Source organism: Microplitis mediator, chromosome 7 (assembly GCF_029852145.1).
Source record: "Microplitis mediator isolate UGA2020A chromosome 7, iyMicMedi2.1, whole genome shotgun sequence".
In the NCBI taxonomy this organism is placed as follows: domain Eukaryota; kingdom Metazoa; phylum Arthropoda; class Insecta; order Hymenoptera; family Braconidae; genus Microplitis; species Microplitis mediator.
The window spans coordinates 8360810-8382490 of NC_079975.1; the positions used below are offsets into that span (position 1 = coordinate 8360810).

The 21681-nt window shown below is 31.0% G+C and overlaps 2 protein-coding genes across 5 annotated transcripts; one reads left to right on the top strand and one right to left on the bottom strand.

The window, feature by feature from the left end:
• Nucleotides 1–574: 574 nt before the first annotated feature.
• LOC130672419 (uncharacterized) lies at nt 575–16738 on the top strand. Of its 4 annotated transcripts, none has more exons than XM_057477001.1 (6): nt 575–1034; nt 3203–3746; nt 3828–10145; nt 10988–11362; nt 11886–13619; nt 16050–16738. In XM_057477001.1, the coding sequence occupies exons 2-6, from the start codon at nt 3350–3352 to the stop codon at nt 16313–16315; spliced, it is 9090 nt and encodes a 3029-aa protein (XP_057332984.1). In that variant the 5' UTR covers nt 575–1034; nt 3203–3349; the 3' UTR covers nt 16316–16738. The 4 variants fall into 4 exon arrangements, with proteins under 4 accessions (XP_057332984.1, XP_057332988.1, XP_057332985.1 ...); XM_057477005.1 differs by having other exon boundaries at nt 11889–13619; XM_057477002.1 differs by having other exon boundaries at nt 575–1029.
• A 1483-nt stretch (nt 16739–18221) lies between these two features.
• On the bottom strand, nt 18222–21350 carry LOC130672420 (uncharacterized). Its single transcript, XM_057477006.1, has 2 exons — nt 21093–21350; nt 18222–20820 (listed from the first exon to the last, which is right to left on the bottom strand). The coding sequence occupies exon 2, from the start codon at nt 20809–20811 to the stop codon at nt 19663–19665; it is 1149 nt and encodes a 382-aa protein (XP_057332989.1). The 5' UTR covers nt 20812–20820; nt 21093–21350; the 3' UTR covers nt 18222–19662.
• Nucleotides 21351–21681: the final 331 nt, after the last annotated feature.

The window sequence follows — 21681 nt, forward strand, 5'->3', positions numbered from 1 at the left end:
TTTTTATAATTTGTGTTTTTGAAAAAGAATCCAAAAATTATTAGACGACTAAATTCAATGATCTTGAAGTTAGTAGACAATTAAGAATTTTTGGAGTTTTTTTTTTTTTTTTTTCAACAAATCAATTAAAAAAAAAGCGCGTGTAGAAAATGAAAAAATCTACAGGTGCAATTTTATAAAATATTTTTTTTATAATTTGTGTTTTTGAAAAAGAATCCAAAATTATTAGACGACTAAATTCAATGATCTTGAAGTTAGTAGACAATTAAGAATTTTTGGAGTTTTTTTTTTTTTTTTTCAACAAATCAATTAAAAAAAAGCGCGTGTAGAAAATGAAAAAATCTACAGGTGCAATTTTCAAAAACATTTTTTTTTATAATTTGTCTTTTTGAAAAAGAATCCAAAAATTAGACGACTAAATTCAGTGTCATAAAATAATTAAACCGGGAAAAGTATAAAGGCAATGAACTATTTTGAAATTAATAATAATTAAAAAAAAAATTTTTACTTGCTGAAATATTATTTACTTTTTTTTTTTTTGAAAGTATATAGATATTAACGGAAGTACGTTTGACGTGGACAAAATGGCGGGGGTTTAGCCTGATCAGTCGGACGGTGTGTACACTCAAGTAAAAAAAGTTTTACAGAGAAAAAATGCCGCGTTAAGCGTTAAAAGTTAAAACCGCGACTTGTGTGAATGATCTGTTATAATTATCAGTGTATTGTAGAATATTAATTGCTTAGGAATATTTAAAAGCTAGTAATTAAAAGGTGCTATGGAATTGTTGTTGGAGTAAAGTTGGAATAAAAAGTAACTTGGAATAAATGTGATTTTCAGACATTACAAAACTGTGGTTGCCGCAACGAACAACGACGCTATGGCGTCCATCCACTGTGTAATTTTATTATTTCCAATTTTAAATTAATAATTAAATATTTTATTTAGTTGACATTCTGCATGTTTAATATTTTTAATGGCTATTTTAAATTACCCATGAGACTATCATCTAACAGGCTCATAATTCTTAGGTGAGGTCTGTATTTTAAGTTTATGTGTAATCATAAACATTTACATTATATTGCCTGTTCTATTTGACAGCTCTTACTATTGTTATTATATTATTGGTACATATTTTTTTTATTTTTAATTACTTTAATATCCAACTGTAAATTTAAATAAAATTTTTAATTTTATTGCTTTGAGTTTTATCTGAGTTGTGTATCATTTTATTTTTTACTTACTGCTTTTAATTTATTTTTATATTTTATTGGTTAGTTATCAAATTTCAATTTTAATAAATTACTTTTTTTTATTTGGATATTTGTTGATTAGTTTAAATATTAAATATATTATTTTTATGAGTGTGAATGGAGAAGAGATTAGAAAAATTTTAAATTATAAATAAATAGAGTAAATAATTTAAAAAATAATATTTCGAAAAAATGCACTTATTTATTTTTTAATTTTTTAAATGTGCATTTTTAAAAATTTTATTTTATTAATTATTTACTCTATTTATTCATAATTTTAAATTTGTCTTATGTCTGCTACATTCTCACTCATTTATTTTTATTCAAAGATATTAAATCTGTTAATTGTATTCCTGATCTTTCTTTTTTAAACAAGACAAGTTCATATTAATAATTAAACTAAATATAAAATATAAAATATATTATCATAAATTATTTTTATACATATATATTTATTTTAAATGTTTGTACTTGTGAATTTATTTTTGATATCAGAAAAAAACTTAAAGTATGTTTAGTTAATTGAATAAAATCGTTAAATAAAATTAATATATTTGATAATAATAATAATTGTGATAATAACAATAACATGACGCTCAGTATTGTTCCTTATAGTGGAGTTTAATTACTAATGAAAATAAGAATCAAATTTAAAAAACAAAAAATAAAATAATAATAAATGAGTGTGAATGTTGCAGACATCAGACAAATTTAAAATTCTAAATAAATAGAGTAAATATTTATAAAAAATGGACTTATTAATTTCAAAATTTTTTTGCATTTTTTTGAATTGCAAAAGTGCATTTTTTTAAATTTAATTTTATTAATTATTTACTCTATTTATTTATAATTTTAAATTTGTCTCATGTCTGCTTCATCTTCATGAGTGTGAATTTAGCAGACAGACAAATTTAAAATAATAAATAAATAGAGTAAATAATTTTTAAAAAAATATTTGTAAGAAATGCATTTATTAATTTTAAAATTTTTTAAATGCGCATTTTTTAAAAATTTTATTTTATTAATTATTTACTCACATCTTAATAATTTTAAATTTGATGTCTGCTACAGTCACGCTCATAATAATAATAATAGTTATAATTAACATCAATCCTTAATAATATAAAAAGTTAATTTTACATTTTTTAATATGACACTGAAAGTATCAGACATCAGACAATTTTTCAATTTTTATTACCAAATTACTTGTGAGTAAAGTATACTTTTTCAAATATGCACCAAGAGATTTTTAAAAGTTTTTGATATGAAATTTTATGAGTGAATGTATCAGACATCAGACAAATTTAAAATTATAAATAAATAGAGTAAATAATTAATAAAATTAAATTTTAAAGAATGCGCATTTAAAAAATTTTGAAATTAATAAGTGGATTTTTTCGAAATATTTATAATTTTAAATTTGTCTGATGTCTGATACATTTACACTCATAAAATTTTTTAAAAATTTAAACTTTAAGTTTTTTTAAAAGAACTATAGTATATTACACACCGAGGGAAGTAAAGTAAGAAATGTCTCAGATCACATGTAATTGTTGGCCGAGGCGAAGCCGAGGTCAACAAACATGTGATCTGAGGCTTTCTTATTTACTTCCCGAGGAGTGTATACTATTTTTCTCCTCGACGGAGGCGGGAAGCGGCAACTTCGTTTTGCACAGCGGGACGAAAGTTGACGCTTTCCGCCCGGAGGTGAGAAAAATATTTTTATTGTCTATGACTTTCAGTGTAATTTTTAAATGAGTAAATATATGAGTTGAAATTAATTTTATTGTAGCAGTAACAGATAATGGTGACAGTAATTTTATTTTGATAATACAGATGTAATTACATTCGATATATTTTAAATTTAAATGAAAAATATATAATTTTACGTCTGATAAATATGAAAGAATAAAAATGATAAATAAATGGGATGTTTTTTTTTAATTTTTAGATTTTATTACATTTGTGGAGCTGTAAAATGAAGACACGATGTGAACTATACGACATAACTATTAATAGTTACTAATAAAAAGGAAAGGTGAAGAATAAATGAAATAAAATTGTTTGTGATTCCACCAGTGGATGGTCAGTACGCAACATGTCAAACAGTTTGGATAGTTTTTTAACTCGCATAGGAGATGTTACTATTGAGCGAGTGACCCCTCGAGGAAACTCACGATCCTCTGATCGAGGAGATAGTTATAATGATAGTAAACCAAGTGGTAGTAATTTAAATAGCAGGTCTCTGAGCGACAGGGACTCTGAGGAAACAGGCGGAGAAAGTGATGGCGAGCAAGAGAAAAAAAATGAGCCGATGGCGCCTGATGATCTGGATGAAGTTCATTCAGAAGGATCTGGAGATGATATGGATTTAGACGAAACTATTGACACTGAAATCGGTGTAAGGATGGACTCTGAAAGACAAAACTCAGAGTCATCGTGTCAGGATGATGATGTAGAGGCTGTCAATATATTGGACACTCTTCCATTGGAAGGTAAGACATTTTTAAATTTAAATAATTATCATTTTATTTAATAAAATTGTCAATTAAAATTTAATAATTTTTAAAATTCAGGTGCTCCAATAGAAGGTCAGGAAGTGACAGAAGCAGATTTACTTGGCAAATCTCTTATGAAAGATGACGATATTGAAAGTATGGACAATGATAACATTCAATCAGAAACGCAGTCTGGCGATGAGGAGGATGATGAGGGCAGTAAGAGACGAGGGGAAGACACGAGTGATTCTGATCCAGTCAAGAAAAAACAAAAAAAAGACGACAGCTCTGATGATCCTGAGTGTGAGTTGAAGTCTGAAAAAAAATTAGCTAATATGAGGCGAAACATCCGGGAAGTAATGGATGAGACACAATTGGACGAGGCAACACTTGCAGCCCAACGTCAGGAAATGGAGCGGCTGCGTCGAGTTCAGGAACAACAAAAAATAATACGTGAGGTACAACGTCAAATAGCTATAAATCGTCATAATAATAAAAATCAATCACGCGTATTAAGTCTACTTCAAGGAAAAAATAATGATATTAGTACTTCAATACCTGAATCTTCCTCATCTTCATCATCGCAGGTTAAATTGCCGAGCACTGTCCTGTTGAAAGTTAATTCAAATAGTGGATCTGGAGCGCAAATTTCGTCTGGAGGATCAGCTGGTCAGAGTTCAAGAAGACCAATGGAAAGTTCACGATGGCCAAAAGGAGGCAGAGGTGGTTATCAAGGTATGCAAACATCAATATCACGTCTTTCTAATCGATCATCACCTGGACAAACTGTGTTGCAACAGAGAATCAGGATGATGACTCCATCAGTGAGTATTTCACCGGTGGTTCCTAAAAAAGAACCCTGTGATAGGTCTTATTATTATTCAGATTCTGATGTTTCGGAAGCTGAAATTGATGATACAGGTTATGAAAAAGAGTTACATTCTTTACACAAGATATCAAGTACACCCAAGTTACAAAAACCAGCAAAAGGTAAAGATGTTGTTACGATCTCTAGTTCAAGCGAGAGCTCTGATGATGACTGTATAGTTCTGAGTGATCCTAGTGGTGGTGAAGAGACTGATAATGAAGACGATCCTTCTAATTCCGGGATGCACACAAATGATCGTTACAATGTTCCTGATGAGCATGGCCGTGTATTGGTCAATGTCGGTCATCCAGATACTGAACCCGACGTCTTTTTAGCTCCTCAAGTAGCTCGTGTTATTAAACCCCATCAAATTGGTGGCATTAGATTTCTTTTTGATAATATCGTTGAAAGTATCGAACGATATAACGGTAGTTCCGGTTTCGGTTGTATTCTTGCACACAGTATGGGTCTTGGAAAAACACTTCAGGTTGCAAGTTTTTGTGATATATTTTTTCGTTGTACTCCTGCTAAAACAGTTCTCTGTATTATGCCAATAAATACTCTGCAAAATTGGTTAGCTGAATTTAACATGTGGCTGCCGTATGAAGATCCGAATGCTGTAAAAACTGACGTGCTTTCAAGTAATCAAAAATCCGAGTCTAGTGGAGTTGATGTAAAGCATGAAGTCAAGGAAGAAAATTCAAATCAGACTGATATATCTTCGACTGTATCATCCAGGCCTATAAGTACAGAGTCAGCTCATCGTTCCGTGTCAGATAGTTCCTCACAAATGCCAATGATGATGACCGGAAGTTCATTTGGCAGTTCAACTTACGATAGTCACAATATTTCGACAAATTATTATCATAATGACCCGGTAAATAAAACTGCTTCGAATCTCAATACTCCTAATCATCCAGGTTTTGGTAACACACCTCCGAATCCGATCTATCCAATGAATTTGGGACAAATGGATAATTTAACGGCCATGAAAAAAGAAACAGATTGTCATAACTCTAGTAATACTACTCCAGGTTCAAATACAAGTTACGTAATTGATAACAACAGTCAGTCATCGAGTAACATACATGGGCAAGTTGAAAATTTGATGCAAGGCCCATTGTTTCCGGGTGTTGATAGCACTCATAATCCATCAATGAGTTCAATGATAAATAATGAAGCTCCTCAAGTTCCTGGTTACTCGGATTTTCAGAATATGCAGAATAATCAGTTCTATGGAAACAATTCACAGTCACCAGTGCTGATGAAAGAAGAAATAAAATCAGAATTTATGCATGAGCATGAAGTTAAGATAAAAGAAGAGCCTAAAGAAGCAACGACAAAAGAAGAAAGTATGTCATCAAATAAAGAAGAAGTAAATGATGATAAAAAATCAACTCCCAAAGTATCAACACCTTTTAGTGTTGACGCATCTGTAGGAATGGAAGTACGTCCTAGACATTTTAAACTGCACATACTCAATGACTCACACAAAAATATGGCTGCTCGTGCTAGAGTTATTCAAGATTGGCAAAAAAATGGGGGTGTGTTGTTGATTGGATATGAATTATACAGGCAGTTGTCGTTAAAAAAACCTAACAAGGGAAAAAGAAAACGTGGCCAGCCGCTCAAAGATACTATTGACATTGAAGAAGAGGATAAAAATAAAGGTCTGTTAGATGATATGCACGCTGCCCTTGTAAATCCAGGTCCTGACTTAGTAATATGTGACGAAGGTCATCGAATTAAAAATTCTCATGCGAGTATTAGTATGGCATTGAAACAGATGCGAACAAAACGTAGGATTGTTCTTACCGGTTATCCATTGCAGAATAATTTACTTGAGTACTGGTGTATGGTAGACTTTGTCAGGCCAAATTATTTAGGATCTAAAAGTGAATTTTGTAATATGTTCGAACGGCCGATTCAAAATGGACAGTGTATTGATTCAACACCTCAAGATATCAGACTGATGAGATACCGCGCTCATGTATTACACGCACTCTTAGAAGGATTTGTTCAACGTCGGTCTCATTCGGTACTTCAAGTATCTCTTCCTAGGAAAGAAGAGTATATTTTTCTTGTCCGAATGACCCCGTTCCAACGTAAACTGTACGATACTTTTATGAATCAAGTTTTAAAAACCCGAGCTGTCCCTAATCCGCTGAAAGCATTTGCTGTTTGCTGTAAAATTTGGAACCATCCGGATATTCTGTTTCATTTTCTTCGTAAACGACAAGCTAATGAAGAAGACGATTTAGATTTAGAAGAAACAATGGCTGAGAAAGCTAATTCTGGAGGTAAACGAACTAAAGCACGACAACCTAAAGGAGAATCTAAAAGAGGTAAAAAAGTAAATGCTACTATTAAAAATAAACCAGCGGCCAGTGTGCCACCAAATTCATCATTGTCATCAACAACTAATGAAACAGCAACACTTGATAATTCACAGTCTGACACTAAAGATAATTATCACAATTTTTCTCAACAAAATATTAATTCAAATTTTACAAATCCCGGTCAGCAAAATTCATACCCTCAAAATTATCAAAATTTCCGACCTAATAGTCAAAATAATTATTATCGTAATGATCAGTCTGCTGGAGAATACAATAATTATTATAATAATCAAGGACAACAACAGGGCTTCCCTAATCAAGCTCCACCATTTCAATCTTATCAGTCAAATAATATTAATTATAATCAAACACAAAATTATTCTCAAAATCAACCACAGGTTTTTAATCCTAGAAATGAACAAACTAATAATAATAATAACAATAATAATAGTAACAGTAATAGTAATAGTAATAGTAGTAATAATAATAATAACAGTGGTAATAATAGTAATAATAATAATAGTAATAATAACAACGGTAATAATAATAATACACAAAAGTATCCACTGCATCAATCGAATACTGACTTCAATAATGACCAGAGTAACACTAATAATTATGGTGTATTTCCTAGACACCCATATGGTTTCCAAGAGCAAAACAGAAATTATCCTCAAAATTTGAACCAGTCATTTCCTCAAAATACTGGACAGCCGTCTAATTATAAAAATTCAGTATCAAATCAATCAGCAAATATGTCAATACCTGATTATTCTTATGGACAACCCAATCAATCACAAAATTATTTACCTGGAGCTGGAGGTAATAATACGCCACAAATTTACTCTCAAAATCAATCAGAAAACCAATCGATCCAAAATCAACCAGTAGGTTACTCTGCAAATCAACAAAATCCGACTTCCCAACCACTTCCGTCTCAAACTGGTTATATAGGCAACCAAAGCGGTCATATAAATCAACAGAATACAAATCCATTGATACCAAATACAGGACATGGATACCCTGCGCCAGGTCGTATGAACCCATCAACCCACTCGACTCAAAATCCACCGCAAGGAAATAATTTAAATCAGATGACTTCAAATTTACCCAATCAAACTCAACCGCTTTATCCATCTAATCCAATTAATTCTTCTAATCAGTCTACGTCAAGTGCAATGCCGCCGAATCAACCACTCGGATACATAACCAGCCAACAACAAAATCAAACCCATGGATATCAAGCTTCGCCACAGCAAAATCAATATACTCAACAAGGACCAGCTTCGTATCCACCAAATCAACAGCCACCAGGTCCAATTCCACCAGCGCAAGCTCATGGTTATTCACCAGCTGATCAAGGATCCTCACCTTCAAAACAAGGATACCCACCAAACCATATTGTCCCATCAGGAACTCAAGGAAATTCTTATCCACCTCTACCCCAGCAGTGTCAGATGCCGCCATCAGTCAATCAAAGCCATATTTACTCGACAAACCAACAAGCCCAACTGTCTTCAACTCAAAATCAATCACACAGATATTCCAGCAGTTCTCAAAACCCAGGTTCATTGCCGCCCAATCAACCCATGGGTTATACTCCTGGCAAACATTCTGCAGCCCCTCCTATAGGGCAAGAAGACCAACAAAATTTAACTGATAATTATCACAATCAAACACAGCAACAAAATTCCGAGATTACTAATTATCCTACAGACAGTAATAATCAAAATCAATATAAAAAACAAGGTGACAATTATCCATGGCAAGGAAACTACCCTCAGTCTATGCGACAAGACCAGTGCAATAATCAGTATTTCAGAGATTCAAATCCAAATCGTTATGATAATAATTATTTTCCATCACAGCAAAATTACGACCAAAATTCGTCTTATGATTACAGTGCTGGTAACAGTGGAAATGTTAATATTCCATCAAACAAAGATGGTATTACCCAGTCAGGATTGATGGGTCGTAATCAAAAAATTAACAGCGGCTATGAAAAGAATCAAAAAGATGTGGGTGCTATTAATGCTGGTATACAAAATCAACCTCAGTCACAAAATATTAATTCAAATACAAATTATACTGGTAGCAATGACGGCAGTAATGTTTCTAAACAAAATTTAAATCCATTTCAAGGGGTTAACAATTGTCACAATTCTTTTGAATCAATAAAAGAAGAGGATAAAGACAAAGATGAAATATCACAATTAGATAAAGACAAAGAAGATAAATCAGACGACGAAATTTTGGCGAAAGACGAAGAAAAGGATCCGAAAAATTCACCAGCTGGAAAAGAAGACGTCGGTATACCGTACGAGTGGGCAACGGAGCTTATGAAAGGATACGTTCCAGGATTGATTGACGCTTCTGCAAAAATGTCACTATTTTTTTGTATTCTTGAAGAAGCGATTCTTATTGGCGATCGTGTTCTAGCTTTTTCTCAATCACTTTTCACGCTGAATCTTATTGAAGATTTTTTAGCTAGAAATAATTTTAAATATGCTGATGGTCAAACAGATGCGTGGGTTAGAAATGTTAATTATTATAGATTAGACGGAAGTACAAGTGCATTGGAGAGAGAAAAATTGATAAATGAATTCAATCAAAATCCAAAGATTCATCTCTTTTTGGTATCGACACGAGCCGGCTCGTTGGGTATCAATCTTGTTGGAGCAAACAGAGCAATAGTATTTGATGCTTCATGGAATCCTTGTCATGATACACAGGCGGTGTGTCGTGTCTACAGATATGGTCAAAAAAAACCTTGTTATGTATATCGGCTTGTTACTGATAATTGTTTAGAGAGGAAAATTTATGACAGACAAATAAGCAAACAAGGAATGGCCGATCGTGTTGTAGATCAGTGTAATCCAGATGCACATTTGTCTTTGAAAGAAGCAACAACTTTATCATGGGACTGGGAAGAGGATAGTCAAGTTCAAGACTTTTCTTCGGCGAAAAATGACTATACTGATGAAATAATGCATTGTGTTTTGGAGCGTCATTCTTCATTACTCACAAAACAACCATTTCATCATGAAAGTCTACTTGTTGATCGAAAAGATAAAAAATTAAGCCAAGCTGAAAAACGTCTTGCTCGACGTGGTTATGAACTTGAAAAGATGGCAGCTAATTGTTCTAAACCAAGTTATAATTATGTTCCTGGAAACACTGCAACTCGTGGTAAGTATTTTTATTACGAGTGTAAATGTAGCATGATACTGAAGTTAGCAGATGTCTAATAATTTTTAAGTTTTTTTTTAGACGATAAACCATAAAAAAAAAATATTTGGAAAAATTGCACCTGAAATACGAAAATTCAAAAATTTTTAAATGTCTGCTAACTTGAGGATCATAATGTAGCAGACATCAGACAAATTTAAAATTATAAATTAGTAGAATAAATAATTTAAACAATAATATTTATAAAAAAATGCACTTATGAATTTCAAAATTTTTTAAATGCGCATTTTTGAAAAATTTTGTATTATTAATTATTTACTCTATTAATAATTTTAAATTTGTCTGATGTCTGATACATTTACACTCATTTTTTATTCATGATTTGAAGTTAACAGACAATTAATAATTTTCGGACTTTTTTTTTCAACTCAATTACAAAAAAAAAAAAAAAAAAAAATTCTTAAAATATGCACATGTAGAAAATTAAAAAAACTACAAGTGCAATTTAAAAAAATTTTTTTTTTTATAATTTATCGTTTTGAAAAAAAATCCAAGCATTATTAGACGTCAGATAACTTTGGTATCATTAATTTATGATCTTGAAGTTAAAGGCAAATAACAATTTTTGGATTTTTTTTTTCAACAACTCAATTTAAAAAAAAAAAAAAAATGTACATGTAGAAAATTAAAAAAACTACAAGTGCAATTTTTTAAAATATTTTTTTTTTATAATTTATCGATTTGAAAAAAATTCCAAAAATTATTAGACGTCAGCTAACTTCAGTATCATTTTAATTTTTATATGATTCTTTATTAATAAATTTATACTTGATATTAAACAGCTGGTGGATTACAAATACGAGCTATACGTGGAGGTGATACAGGTGTTGCACCAAAACCTGTTGCATCAGTTAGACCAATGCAACAACGTGGTGCTGAAAATCTTGGAACTCGAGGTATTGTTGGTAGCCGATGGATCCCTGCAGAAGTATGGCAACGACAAGGCATGAGTGCACAAGAAATGACTTTACCATTAGACGTCGTCATTCCAACAAATTCACCAGATAAAAGTAGTATTGTATTGAAGTCTGGCCAACGAGTGATGGTTTTAAAGAGTCCGAAGGGAATTTATATGCAATTGGAGTCCGGAAAAATAATAGCTATTCGAACTGCATTAAAAATAAATCAACAAAAACGTGAAGAAGAACCAAAAAAAGGTAATAATTATAATTATTTAAACTATTTTTAATAAATAGTTAATAGGAAGGAGGGGGGGGGGGGGGGCGAAATTGGTTACTCCTAAAATTTTATAAAATTAGTTTCGTAAGTACAATTGAGCATTATTTTGAATTTTTTTTCACTGTTTACAAAGAATTTTATTTTTTTTGTAAAAAAATAGTATGAAATCAATTTGATTTTTTTTCGTATCAATTTACAATATAAGAACTCCCAGTATCAAATTACTTCAGGTGTATTTTAATAATCAACTTGAAAAGATTTACAATTTTTTAAATTTAATTGACTTTTAATAATTTTTGAATCTTTCACTTTAAAATTAATAATAATAAGTCCCATTTTGTCCGCAAAAAATGAAAATTTATTCTATTTACTTTGACTATCATTTAAAAAAAAAATATTGAACGTATTTGAGTCCCCGAAAACTTAGTACCCCGTTTTGCCCCTCCCCCCTTCCCTATGTAAATCAAAATATAAATTTTAAATAAAATTTAATTGTTCTAGCAGCCCAAAGAAATATGAAACCAGAAGTTAGTTTTCCATTGAGAAACAATTCAGCGATTTCAATAATTCCAAAGGTAGGCGGTAATTCAACACCAGCACCTCGAATACCACCTAGACCGAACAGTGGTGTGGGCTATAGATCACAATCTGACAGAGAATTGACGAAACGATCAAGAGCTATTCCTACGCCTGCCACGAAAGTCAATTTGAATAATCAAGTATCACTTCAGCGAATCGCAAAAGGTAAACTTGATTCACTGGATCATTCATCTGTTGGAGAAAATTCAAATTCGTCAGATAGTCAACCACGTACGGATCAACGGGTTGAAGAAGTTAGATTAGAGGATATAGTAGCTGAAGCAAATTCAAATCCTGCTTTTAGTCCTTCAAATCAAAGTCGAACAACTAATTCAGATACTGAATCTGGGGTACAAAAAAGATTTGACGGAAAGACACACGATTATGGAATGAGTCCGATGTCAACTGGTAAATCAAGTGAATGTTTACAAAGTCAACATGGTGATATTGAATCTGAGATTATTTCTAAAGACGATAAAACTTATAGAGCACCATGTGAATCTAAAGAATCTGAAAGTTCGTTACCAAGTTCAAATTATCATCATCAGTATTCAGGCCAAGTAAATAAAAATGATAATGACGAAATAATTATTGAGGAACCATCTGAAATTCCATCTCAATCGCCGTCACTTTCTAATCAATCGATGCAACAGCAACAACAAAAATTGCAGCAACAATCTTTACAGCAACAAAAACCACTGCAGCAGCAGCCGCTACAGTCACAACAGTCGGTACAGCAACAACAGCCGGTACAACAGCAACATCAGCCGATACAACAGCAGCTTCCGTTACAGCAACAACAGCCGGTACAACAGCAATTGCCAATGCAGCAACAACAATCTATACAGCAACAACCACTGCAGCAGCCGTTGCAGTCACAACCGCTACAACCGCAACCACTACAGTCACAGCAACAGCAGCACCAGCACCAGCTACAGTATCCACAACATCCCCAGCAACCGCCTCAACAACAGCAACAACAACAGCAGCCGCAACAACATCCTCAAGAGATTCATCCAACTCGGTCACTTTTAAGACCTCAATCTCATAATCAGAAACCTTCTGAAATTTCAAAGAACTTAATGGACTCTAGTGAACCTTCAGTACCTGCATTCTCTGGTACGAATGTCGCTTCTGTCAAAGATCGAGCTCCAGATCTACAAGAAATTCCTGCAGGAGAGTCTCATGCGCTCCCGCAAGCTTATCCATATACTCAGTATCCAAGATATTATGATTATCCAGATCCACGATCACGAAGTATAACTGCACCCTACGGATCTTATTTTCCGAACGTTTCACCAACGCATTCAACAAATCCTCGGCCATCGGAAGTAACAAAACTGCAACCTGAAGTAGTTAAACCTACAGAAGAAAGAATGCCGATACCGACACCTGCAGTATACTCTCAATCTCCAAGTACAGTTATTCCACCACTGCCTCCTCCTATTGAATCAAGTGAAGCCAAAAATCCGGATGCTATATCTACGATCGCGATTCCGACAACTACACCAAGTAGAACTGATCCACATATATCAACAGCTTTTAGTCATCCATCTAGCAACAGATACACGGGAGCTTATCCATCAGCACCATACAATCCGTACTCTCAACACTATCCAGCCGCTCCGAATTCATCTGGATCTTATCCACCTAGTGGTAAGTTTAAATAGTAATGAGAAACAATATAATTTATTATATTCTTCTATTATAGGTGATTAATTATAAATAGTATTAGTCAAGGCCGACTGATATTTATAGACTGTTTTTTAATTTTATTTTAATAAGTCATGATACGACGTTTTATCTACAGTAAGCTTGTGGCGTCTTCAGGTAGTGACAGGCGTTGAGGGGACTACGGACTTCAGCGTGAAGAAAAAACACTTTTTTCGCGAATTTTTTTCAGCTACATGGATAGAGTAAATTAATTTAAACTTTTTGTTCATTGTCAAGTGTCATTTCAAGAACATTCTCTGAAATTTGTACGCGAAAATATCCACAGACAAGCCGGTGAAAGCTTTCCCAAGAATCCCTTTGAAAAAATATGATTTGTGATCACTGTATCTCAGCTAAAAATTATCCGAAGTCAAGTACCCTTAAGATTTAGTCAATCATCAAATTCTCTGCTTAACGATCTCTGATGATTTCTTTTTTCATTTCTAAATTTTTGGTGGTCATGTAAAGTGAAAAGTGCTATTTTTCACGAAAAATTCCGCCATTTTGGGGCTGAAAAACCCCCTCATTGTAAAAAAAATCTCAAACTAACCGTTGGGGGGAGGTATTTTGTATATAGAAAGTGTCTACCAAGTTTGATATAAATCGGTCATGTAGTTTTCAAATGACAGTGATCGCGGACTTTAAAAAAGTGGTTTAGAGAAAAACGCGTTTGACGTTTTAGAAAAAAAAATTTTTTTTTACTTAGGGAAGGGTGGGGCAAGAAGGCTCTGATTGACTTGCAATTTTGGGATTATATTCTTGAAGTGTTTAACTACTACACGGAAAGAATTTTTTGATAAAAATTACTCTGTAATTTCGAGTAATTCTGGGCCGTTGCAAAAAATTGGTATTTTTTGTTTAAACATTAACGTTGCTAGACCATGTTTTACTCTTCTACTGAGTAATTTTTTAAAAGTCTTATATTTAATCGATTATTGTGAATATCTCATCTTAATCTATTAATTTTTACTCCATGCGATTAATTTTTACTCCCCAATATACCATTCTTTTAAACCCATTAGCTTTTTGATGAAAAACTGCTTATAACTCAAATAAATTTTCTTATCTATGGAAGTAATTTTTACTCTAAACTGCAGAGTAATATTTCAGTAGTCTCCGTTAATCTTCGGTTAATATCGGCTTCAATTAAATGTCTTTTATTGTGCTCGCGACAACTTAGATGTTACGCACACAAACGTAGGCTTGGAAAAAAAGACGATCTCTGTATCTCTCTATAACTTGATATTTATTTTAAAATTAAAAAAAAATTTGTATCTTTTCTTTTTCAACACAATAAGAGTAATTTTTTTTTTATTATTTTTCAAAATATTTATTTTAAGTCATATTCTAAAGCAATTAGATGATTTTAGATTTTTTATGAAAATTTCAGCCTATTAATTGTAATTTTTATTGTAATTCAACATAAATTTTATAAATTGAATCATCAACTTTTTATCATAACCTACGAGTAAAAATTGAATTAGAGAGAATTTATTTAGACAGGCGCTAGGTGTAATTTTTACTCGTAATTGTGAGTAAAAATTAATCTAATTGATTTTTACTCACTGAAAGAGTAAAATTTCGTAATTCGGAAGTAAAAAGTCGTAATGGCCCAAGATTACTCGATTAAGAGTAATTTTTAGAATAATTAACATTGCAATATTCATGCGAAAATTCTTTCTGTGTAGAAAAGATAAAAAAAAAAAAAATTGATTTTTCCAAATTGCAAAACCCTAGTCCCCTCTTACTATCATATAAAATAATACCTACTATCATATAACTATATAAAATATACCTGGAAAAAATATCCTTATGGTAAAATAATTGAAAAAAAGGGCGCAATATTATTGCAAGCGGTTGCATTTACATATTTTTGTATTTACGCACACAAAACACGCGAACAAAGGGCACAATACCATTGCAAGTCTGTCCGGAGATATAACGCGCGTAGCCTATTCAGGTATCTAATAAAAAATCATGATAGTCTGAAACAGGAGAGTAATTACAGAAAGAGATTAATTTGCGAATCAATTAATATACAGCAGCATAATAACTCAGTTAACAAATGAAAATATATTGAAAATGTTGATGTGGCACATAAAGATCTAGTAATAATGAATGAATACTAATTAATTAGATTTGAATTTTAGAGGTATAGGGTAGCGGTTTTGGTTACTTTAGTGTCAATTTAAACTTTCGGTGCAGGTATGGTGAAAAAATTATTGTGATGTTGTTGTGGAAAATTTTTTTTGTATTACATGACTTTTTAGTAGATACCTGAAGATGCTACAGGTTGGCCTTGACTAATATTATTTATAATACAATTTACTAAATAGAATTATTTGTATTACGATTTATAAAAAATTTTTCTAGGAGCTCCAGGATACGCAGCCTATGGTGGACCAGCTTATAATGCAGATTACGCTCATATGTATTCAGCATTTCATGGCCCTCCTCCTGCAGCAGATCCTTACATACATCGCGGTTACGCGCCATCACCTTCAACTCATCCGCCGAACTACTATTCGCCATTTTCTCATCCGCCGCCTCCTCCTTATCCTAATTATTCATTTTTACCACCATACCCAAATCCGAATATGCCAAATATGCCTAGTGAGTCGCAACCACCTGCTCAGTAGGATATTTTTGGTGTAACTTATTTATTTTAAAGTGAATTTCTGTATGGGGGTTAACCAGCCCTCGTTGAAAGAGCGCGGAAATTAAAAAATGAACTGAAGCTTTAAACACATCTTTGTAAATGGTTGGTCACAAATAATTTATCTTGGAATAATATGATATGAAAACGATTTTGATAATAATCATATACAGTGCAATGTTTCTTCAAAAATTTTAAATAATTTTTGATGAAATGAATTTTTAAGAAAAATAAATGATTTGCATTTTATCGTCAATATATATGTGACAATTAATGATCAAGTATTTTATTAAAACTACTAATTACTCGATCATATTAAATGTATTGAACTTACTTCTATCAATTGTTCTGCATAGATAAATTTATATGCAATCATTATTATTATTATTAGTTATTATATTAGTATGATCATTTATATTATTTATTTATTATTTTATATTCTTTATTTTAAAAATACTTAATAATTGGGTTATAAATATGGCCTGATATTTAAAAAAATTATTATAATAATTTAAATTAAACATTTATATACAAATATAATGTGAATAGCATATTATTTTCTATATATTTTTTGACATGGATCATAAATACCAATACAGTTTAAAAATATTTTTCTGATACCATTTTACTTTTTTTTTATCACCGTAATTTTTGTGTTTTATTTTATTTAAATTTTCTTGAGATAATTAACTGCTGATACAATATCGATGTGCAATTAATATAATTGCATTAATGACCTTTTTTTAATTTTATTTTTTATTAAATATACAAACAGTATTCACTTAAAACATTTAGTAGTCAGTATATATTTAATTAATTGCATCATTAGCAAGTTGTATATGACTCGTATTACTATCAAACATGATTTCTTAAATAATAAATAGATAATATTCTGGTAGTGCGTAGCATTGTTGCTAATCAGATTATAATAAATAAATAAAAATAAATTAGTTATCTAGGTAATGGAATGGGGAGTGCTTTTATACTATATTGCGGTTCATGATCAGTACTGTGATATTTCGTCATAAAACTCGTGCTATCCTTTATTTAAAATATGTTATATTACGTTACTAGCTGTTGTTTGTAAAGAGAAATTATTAAAAACAAAATAATAATTAACTTTATATACATGTATTCAGTAAAACATATACATATAAGACTTGTTATAAATATGATAAATGTGAAAAAATTTTTTTTTCTTTGTTTTTCATTATTATTCAACTGATTCATTTTTTATATTGTCATCTATGGTATAAATTTATATGTAAGAGTGAATATATATATATATTTTTTTTTTTTATAATTATATATTTTGTTCATTAATACAACGATCGATGGAGGCACGAGCTCGAGATATTTTATGAAATATCGAAAATCATTTATAAATCTGTATTCTTATTTCGGCGCTCCCCCTTGCCCCTCTCACAAAATATATATGTATAATATATATATTATATATATATAGAAAATTTATTATCACACACTGAACATTTAAATGGTCAGTGATGTATGATTATGTTTGCAACATTTTTGTTTTCGAGATTATAAATAAAATTTACCAACTTTAAAATAGTAAATGAAAATTATTATTTATTATTGTGATTAAGCGTTATGTACATAAAACATTAGGCGAAATTCGCTAGCGTTTATTAACGCCAATGACATTTTTGACAATTATTGAATAATAATATTTAATTAGAGACTTATTATTAATTAATTAAAAAATAAAAATAAATTTATGTTTCTGTTAAACGTATTTTTTTGCCATTTACATACTTGTAAATAGTTATTATTTGCCTTTCATACTTTTATTTATTATTATACTCAGAGATTTTTTTTATGTCAGAGTCTCTTAGATAATATAAATCATTTAAACTGATGTATGTAATTTCATTTTCTTTAATATTATTAATAAAATTGTTGTATAAAGATTAACAAGCTATATTATAAGCGTGAAATGACAAAAGTTACTAATAAAATATAAATTAAAAAATTTAAGACAACTTCATTTATTTTTGTATCATGAGTTTATTTTAAATTTTATATGACATAGATAGATAGATAGATAGATAGATAAATATATTTATTTGATCCTAGAGCCGTAGCTCCCTGAGGACTAGGGTGGGTTGAAAAAAAACTTTTTTTTTGGTTTTTCTTAGCATGGGGGTAGAATTTGTAGCTTATAAAAAAAAAAAATATTTCAAGAAAAAAAAAATTTGTTTACTCAACATTTTGAGGTGGCCCACTCGTTTTTAAAATAAATAATTGATTAAACGGGGTAGTTCCAACGAAAAAAATTTTTTTTTGTCCAAAATCGTGGAAAACATCTAATAATTGTCGAATGTGATTTTTTTTTACTTCACTTTCATTTTAATTCAAAAGAAAATGCTTTTCATTTTTGAATTTTTTACTTAAATTACAAAAATAATAGGAAAAAAATTTTTTCAACTCCTGACTTTCAATTAGCTTTCAAGGGGACACCCTACAGATTCTAGAACACCATGTAATTTTTTTCGTTGGGACTACCCCATTTGATCAATTATTTATTATAAAAACGATTGGGCCACCTCAAAATGTTGAGTAAAAAAATTTTTTTTTCTATAAGGTACAAATTCTACCCCCATGCTAAGAAAAACAAAAAAAAAGTTTTTTTTCAACCCACCCTACTGAGGACCATCAAAAAATACAAAAAAATCTTATAAAATATATACATGTGTATGTTTTACGTTTTAACAAAAAGATTAATTAATTAATTATTGACATTCAAAAAATTGATTGAAACAAGCAATCTTAAATTCTTCAAAAGTTTGCATTGTCGTTAGTTCTGGCGGTAAAGAATTCCATACATGCATACCATGAATTAAAAATGAGTTTTCATATATTGATGATCTACATTTTGGTATTCTTAAGTAGTCTTGCCTTATATCTCCTCTACGTAACAAAACAGGCAGAAACTCTAATTTCGATCTAAATAGTTGGTTAAAGTTCAAATGTATTTCTTTGTAAAATATGCAAGCAATAAAGTAGTCTCTCCTCGATTTTAACTTTAACCAACCTAATCTTTTATAATACATACTGACATGTTCAAACCTAGCAATTTTATAAATAAATCTAACACACGCATTCAGTTTCCTTTGTAATTTAAGTTGTAATCTACTTATAATATTAGTAAAAGCTGCAGTACAATAATCAAAAATCGGAAAAATAATAAAAAAAAAAAAAAAAAAAGAAACATACAGTTGAAGTCTGTTGAAAGTATTTACAAGAGAGGTGCTGCAATATGAACAGGGACAATTGAAACACTACAAATAATTAATGACGAAAACTTTGTTATTTAATATTCATAAATTTTATTTTTGATGAATGACAGTTTACATTTTCCGGTTGCATTTGCCAGTTATGAACAGTTTCCGTCCATTCATTTTTTAAAGGTTTGAAAAGACTAACATCAGCAGGTGGCATCATATGTGCGGTATTTGGTGGTAGAGCATATAATATTATTCCATTATTAGCACAATATTCACTAATTTTTAAAGTAAGATGGCTTTTGTGTCCATCAACTAACACAAGAACTGGTTTTTTAATTTTTTTGTCAGTTAACCATGGATTCAATGATTTGACAAAGTAATCATAAAATATATCTGTTTTCATCCAGCCAGACTCTGATTTACCTAGAATCCATCCTTCAGGTAAACTTTCAATGACGTCACATGGAGGACGTATGTGAGGCAATACAACACATGGATTGAGTGTTTGTCCACTTGCAGTGAAAAAAAGTAGAGCAGTAATTGCTTCCTTCTCTGGACCAGTTGAGACTTGATGAACATTTTTGTATCCCACTGGGGCAATAACTTTTTCTGTTTTTGGGCAGATTTGAAGACTCATTTCATCACCATTTATTATCCTCTCTGGGTCCTCAAGAATGTCTTCAGCATTCTCTTCTTTGAGAAAATTTTTGAGCCCAATGAACCAGCTTTCAATTAATTGTTCAGTAATCACAGCTCTTCCTTTACTTATAGTTTCCGGAGTTTTAGGTGTTAATTTATTGCGATTCATAAAAGCTTTATACCATTTTATCCCCGGACGGCCGTCTGTGAATGGTGTTTGACGTCCATCACTTTTGATTATTTGAGCTACCGTATTTAACAAATCTTCTTTTTTCAAAGGAAATCCGCATTTTACAAGATTTCTACACCAATTTGCCAAAGCATCCTCTTCAGCTTTTGACAATACTGTACTTGGTCCCTTCCTATTTACACCTTCAGCTACTCTACCATGAACCCGATCTTGTAAAGTCCCCCGTGGAATGTTGTAATTACGACTGGCAGTTCGTATTGCCATACCATTTCTAATGTCATACAATGCTTTCTTTAATTTATCTTCATCATATTGCTTTGTTAAAATAGATTTAGTAGCTTTATTTTTTTTTTGTAACGGTTGTTCGTCAGGTTTAATTTTTTTTTTCTGATTAGGAGCCATATTTATAGTCTGAAAGATTTTTTTTATAATATTATTTAATTTATTGAACAAACAATAAATAAGTAATAACTATTCAAATTAGACATTCATTAAGAGGCTGAGTACTGGTTTGAGAAAAAAAAATTACAAATCCAGTACCCACCCCGGCTGAGTACTGGATAATAACATATTAACATAACCCTATACTCAGCCCCTTTATTTTTTAAATAATTTTTTACTAATTATTAAAAATAAGGACTGAAATCATGAAAATGAAGTATTTTAGGTTGACTATGACTCACCTTTGTAACATTTATTACATTAAATCTTTTGTAATTAATTTGAAAACGGGAACTGACCGCAAGCGAAAAATTACAAAAATGGCATCTGTGTCGATGTCGAATATGACGGCAATATGGAGATGGAGGATAGAGGGTAGAGTAGGGTGAGCCAAAAAAACCAACCTATCGAATTTACGTCTTAAAAAGGACCTATATATCGAGAAAAAAATTCTCCCATTAGGAAAAATTTTTAGCTCAATTTTAAAAGGTGTCGGTGGCCATTTGAAATTTCCCATTTAAATAACATGCAAAAAAATTTTTTTTGATTAAATATATTATAACTTTTGAACCGTGTGAGACAAAAATTCGGCTCTAGAATATTCTTGTAGGGCATCAAATTTCTTGAAAGAAAGTCCTGGGAGTCGAATTTGTAAACTTTATATTTTGTATACTAACAGGCCATCAAAGTCTAGAGTAAACAGAATCATACAAATTTAAGGCTTTATTAATAAAAATATCAATACTACGAGAAAATTTGTTCTACATGTAGTGCAATGAAATCACCAAAAATATCCACGTTGCAACAAATAATACTTTGTTATCGATCACA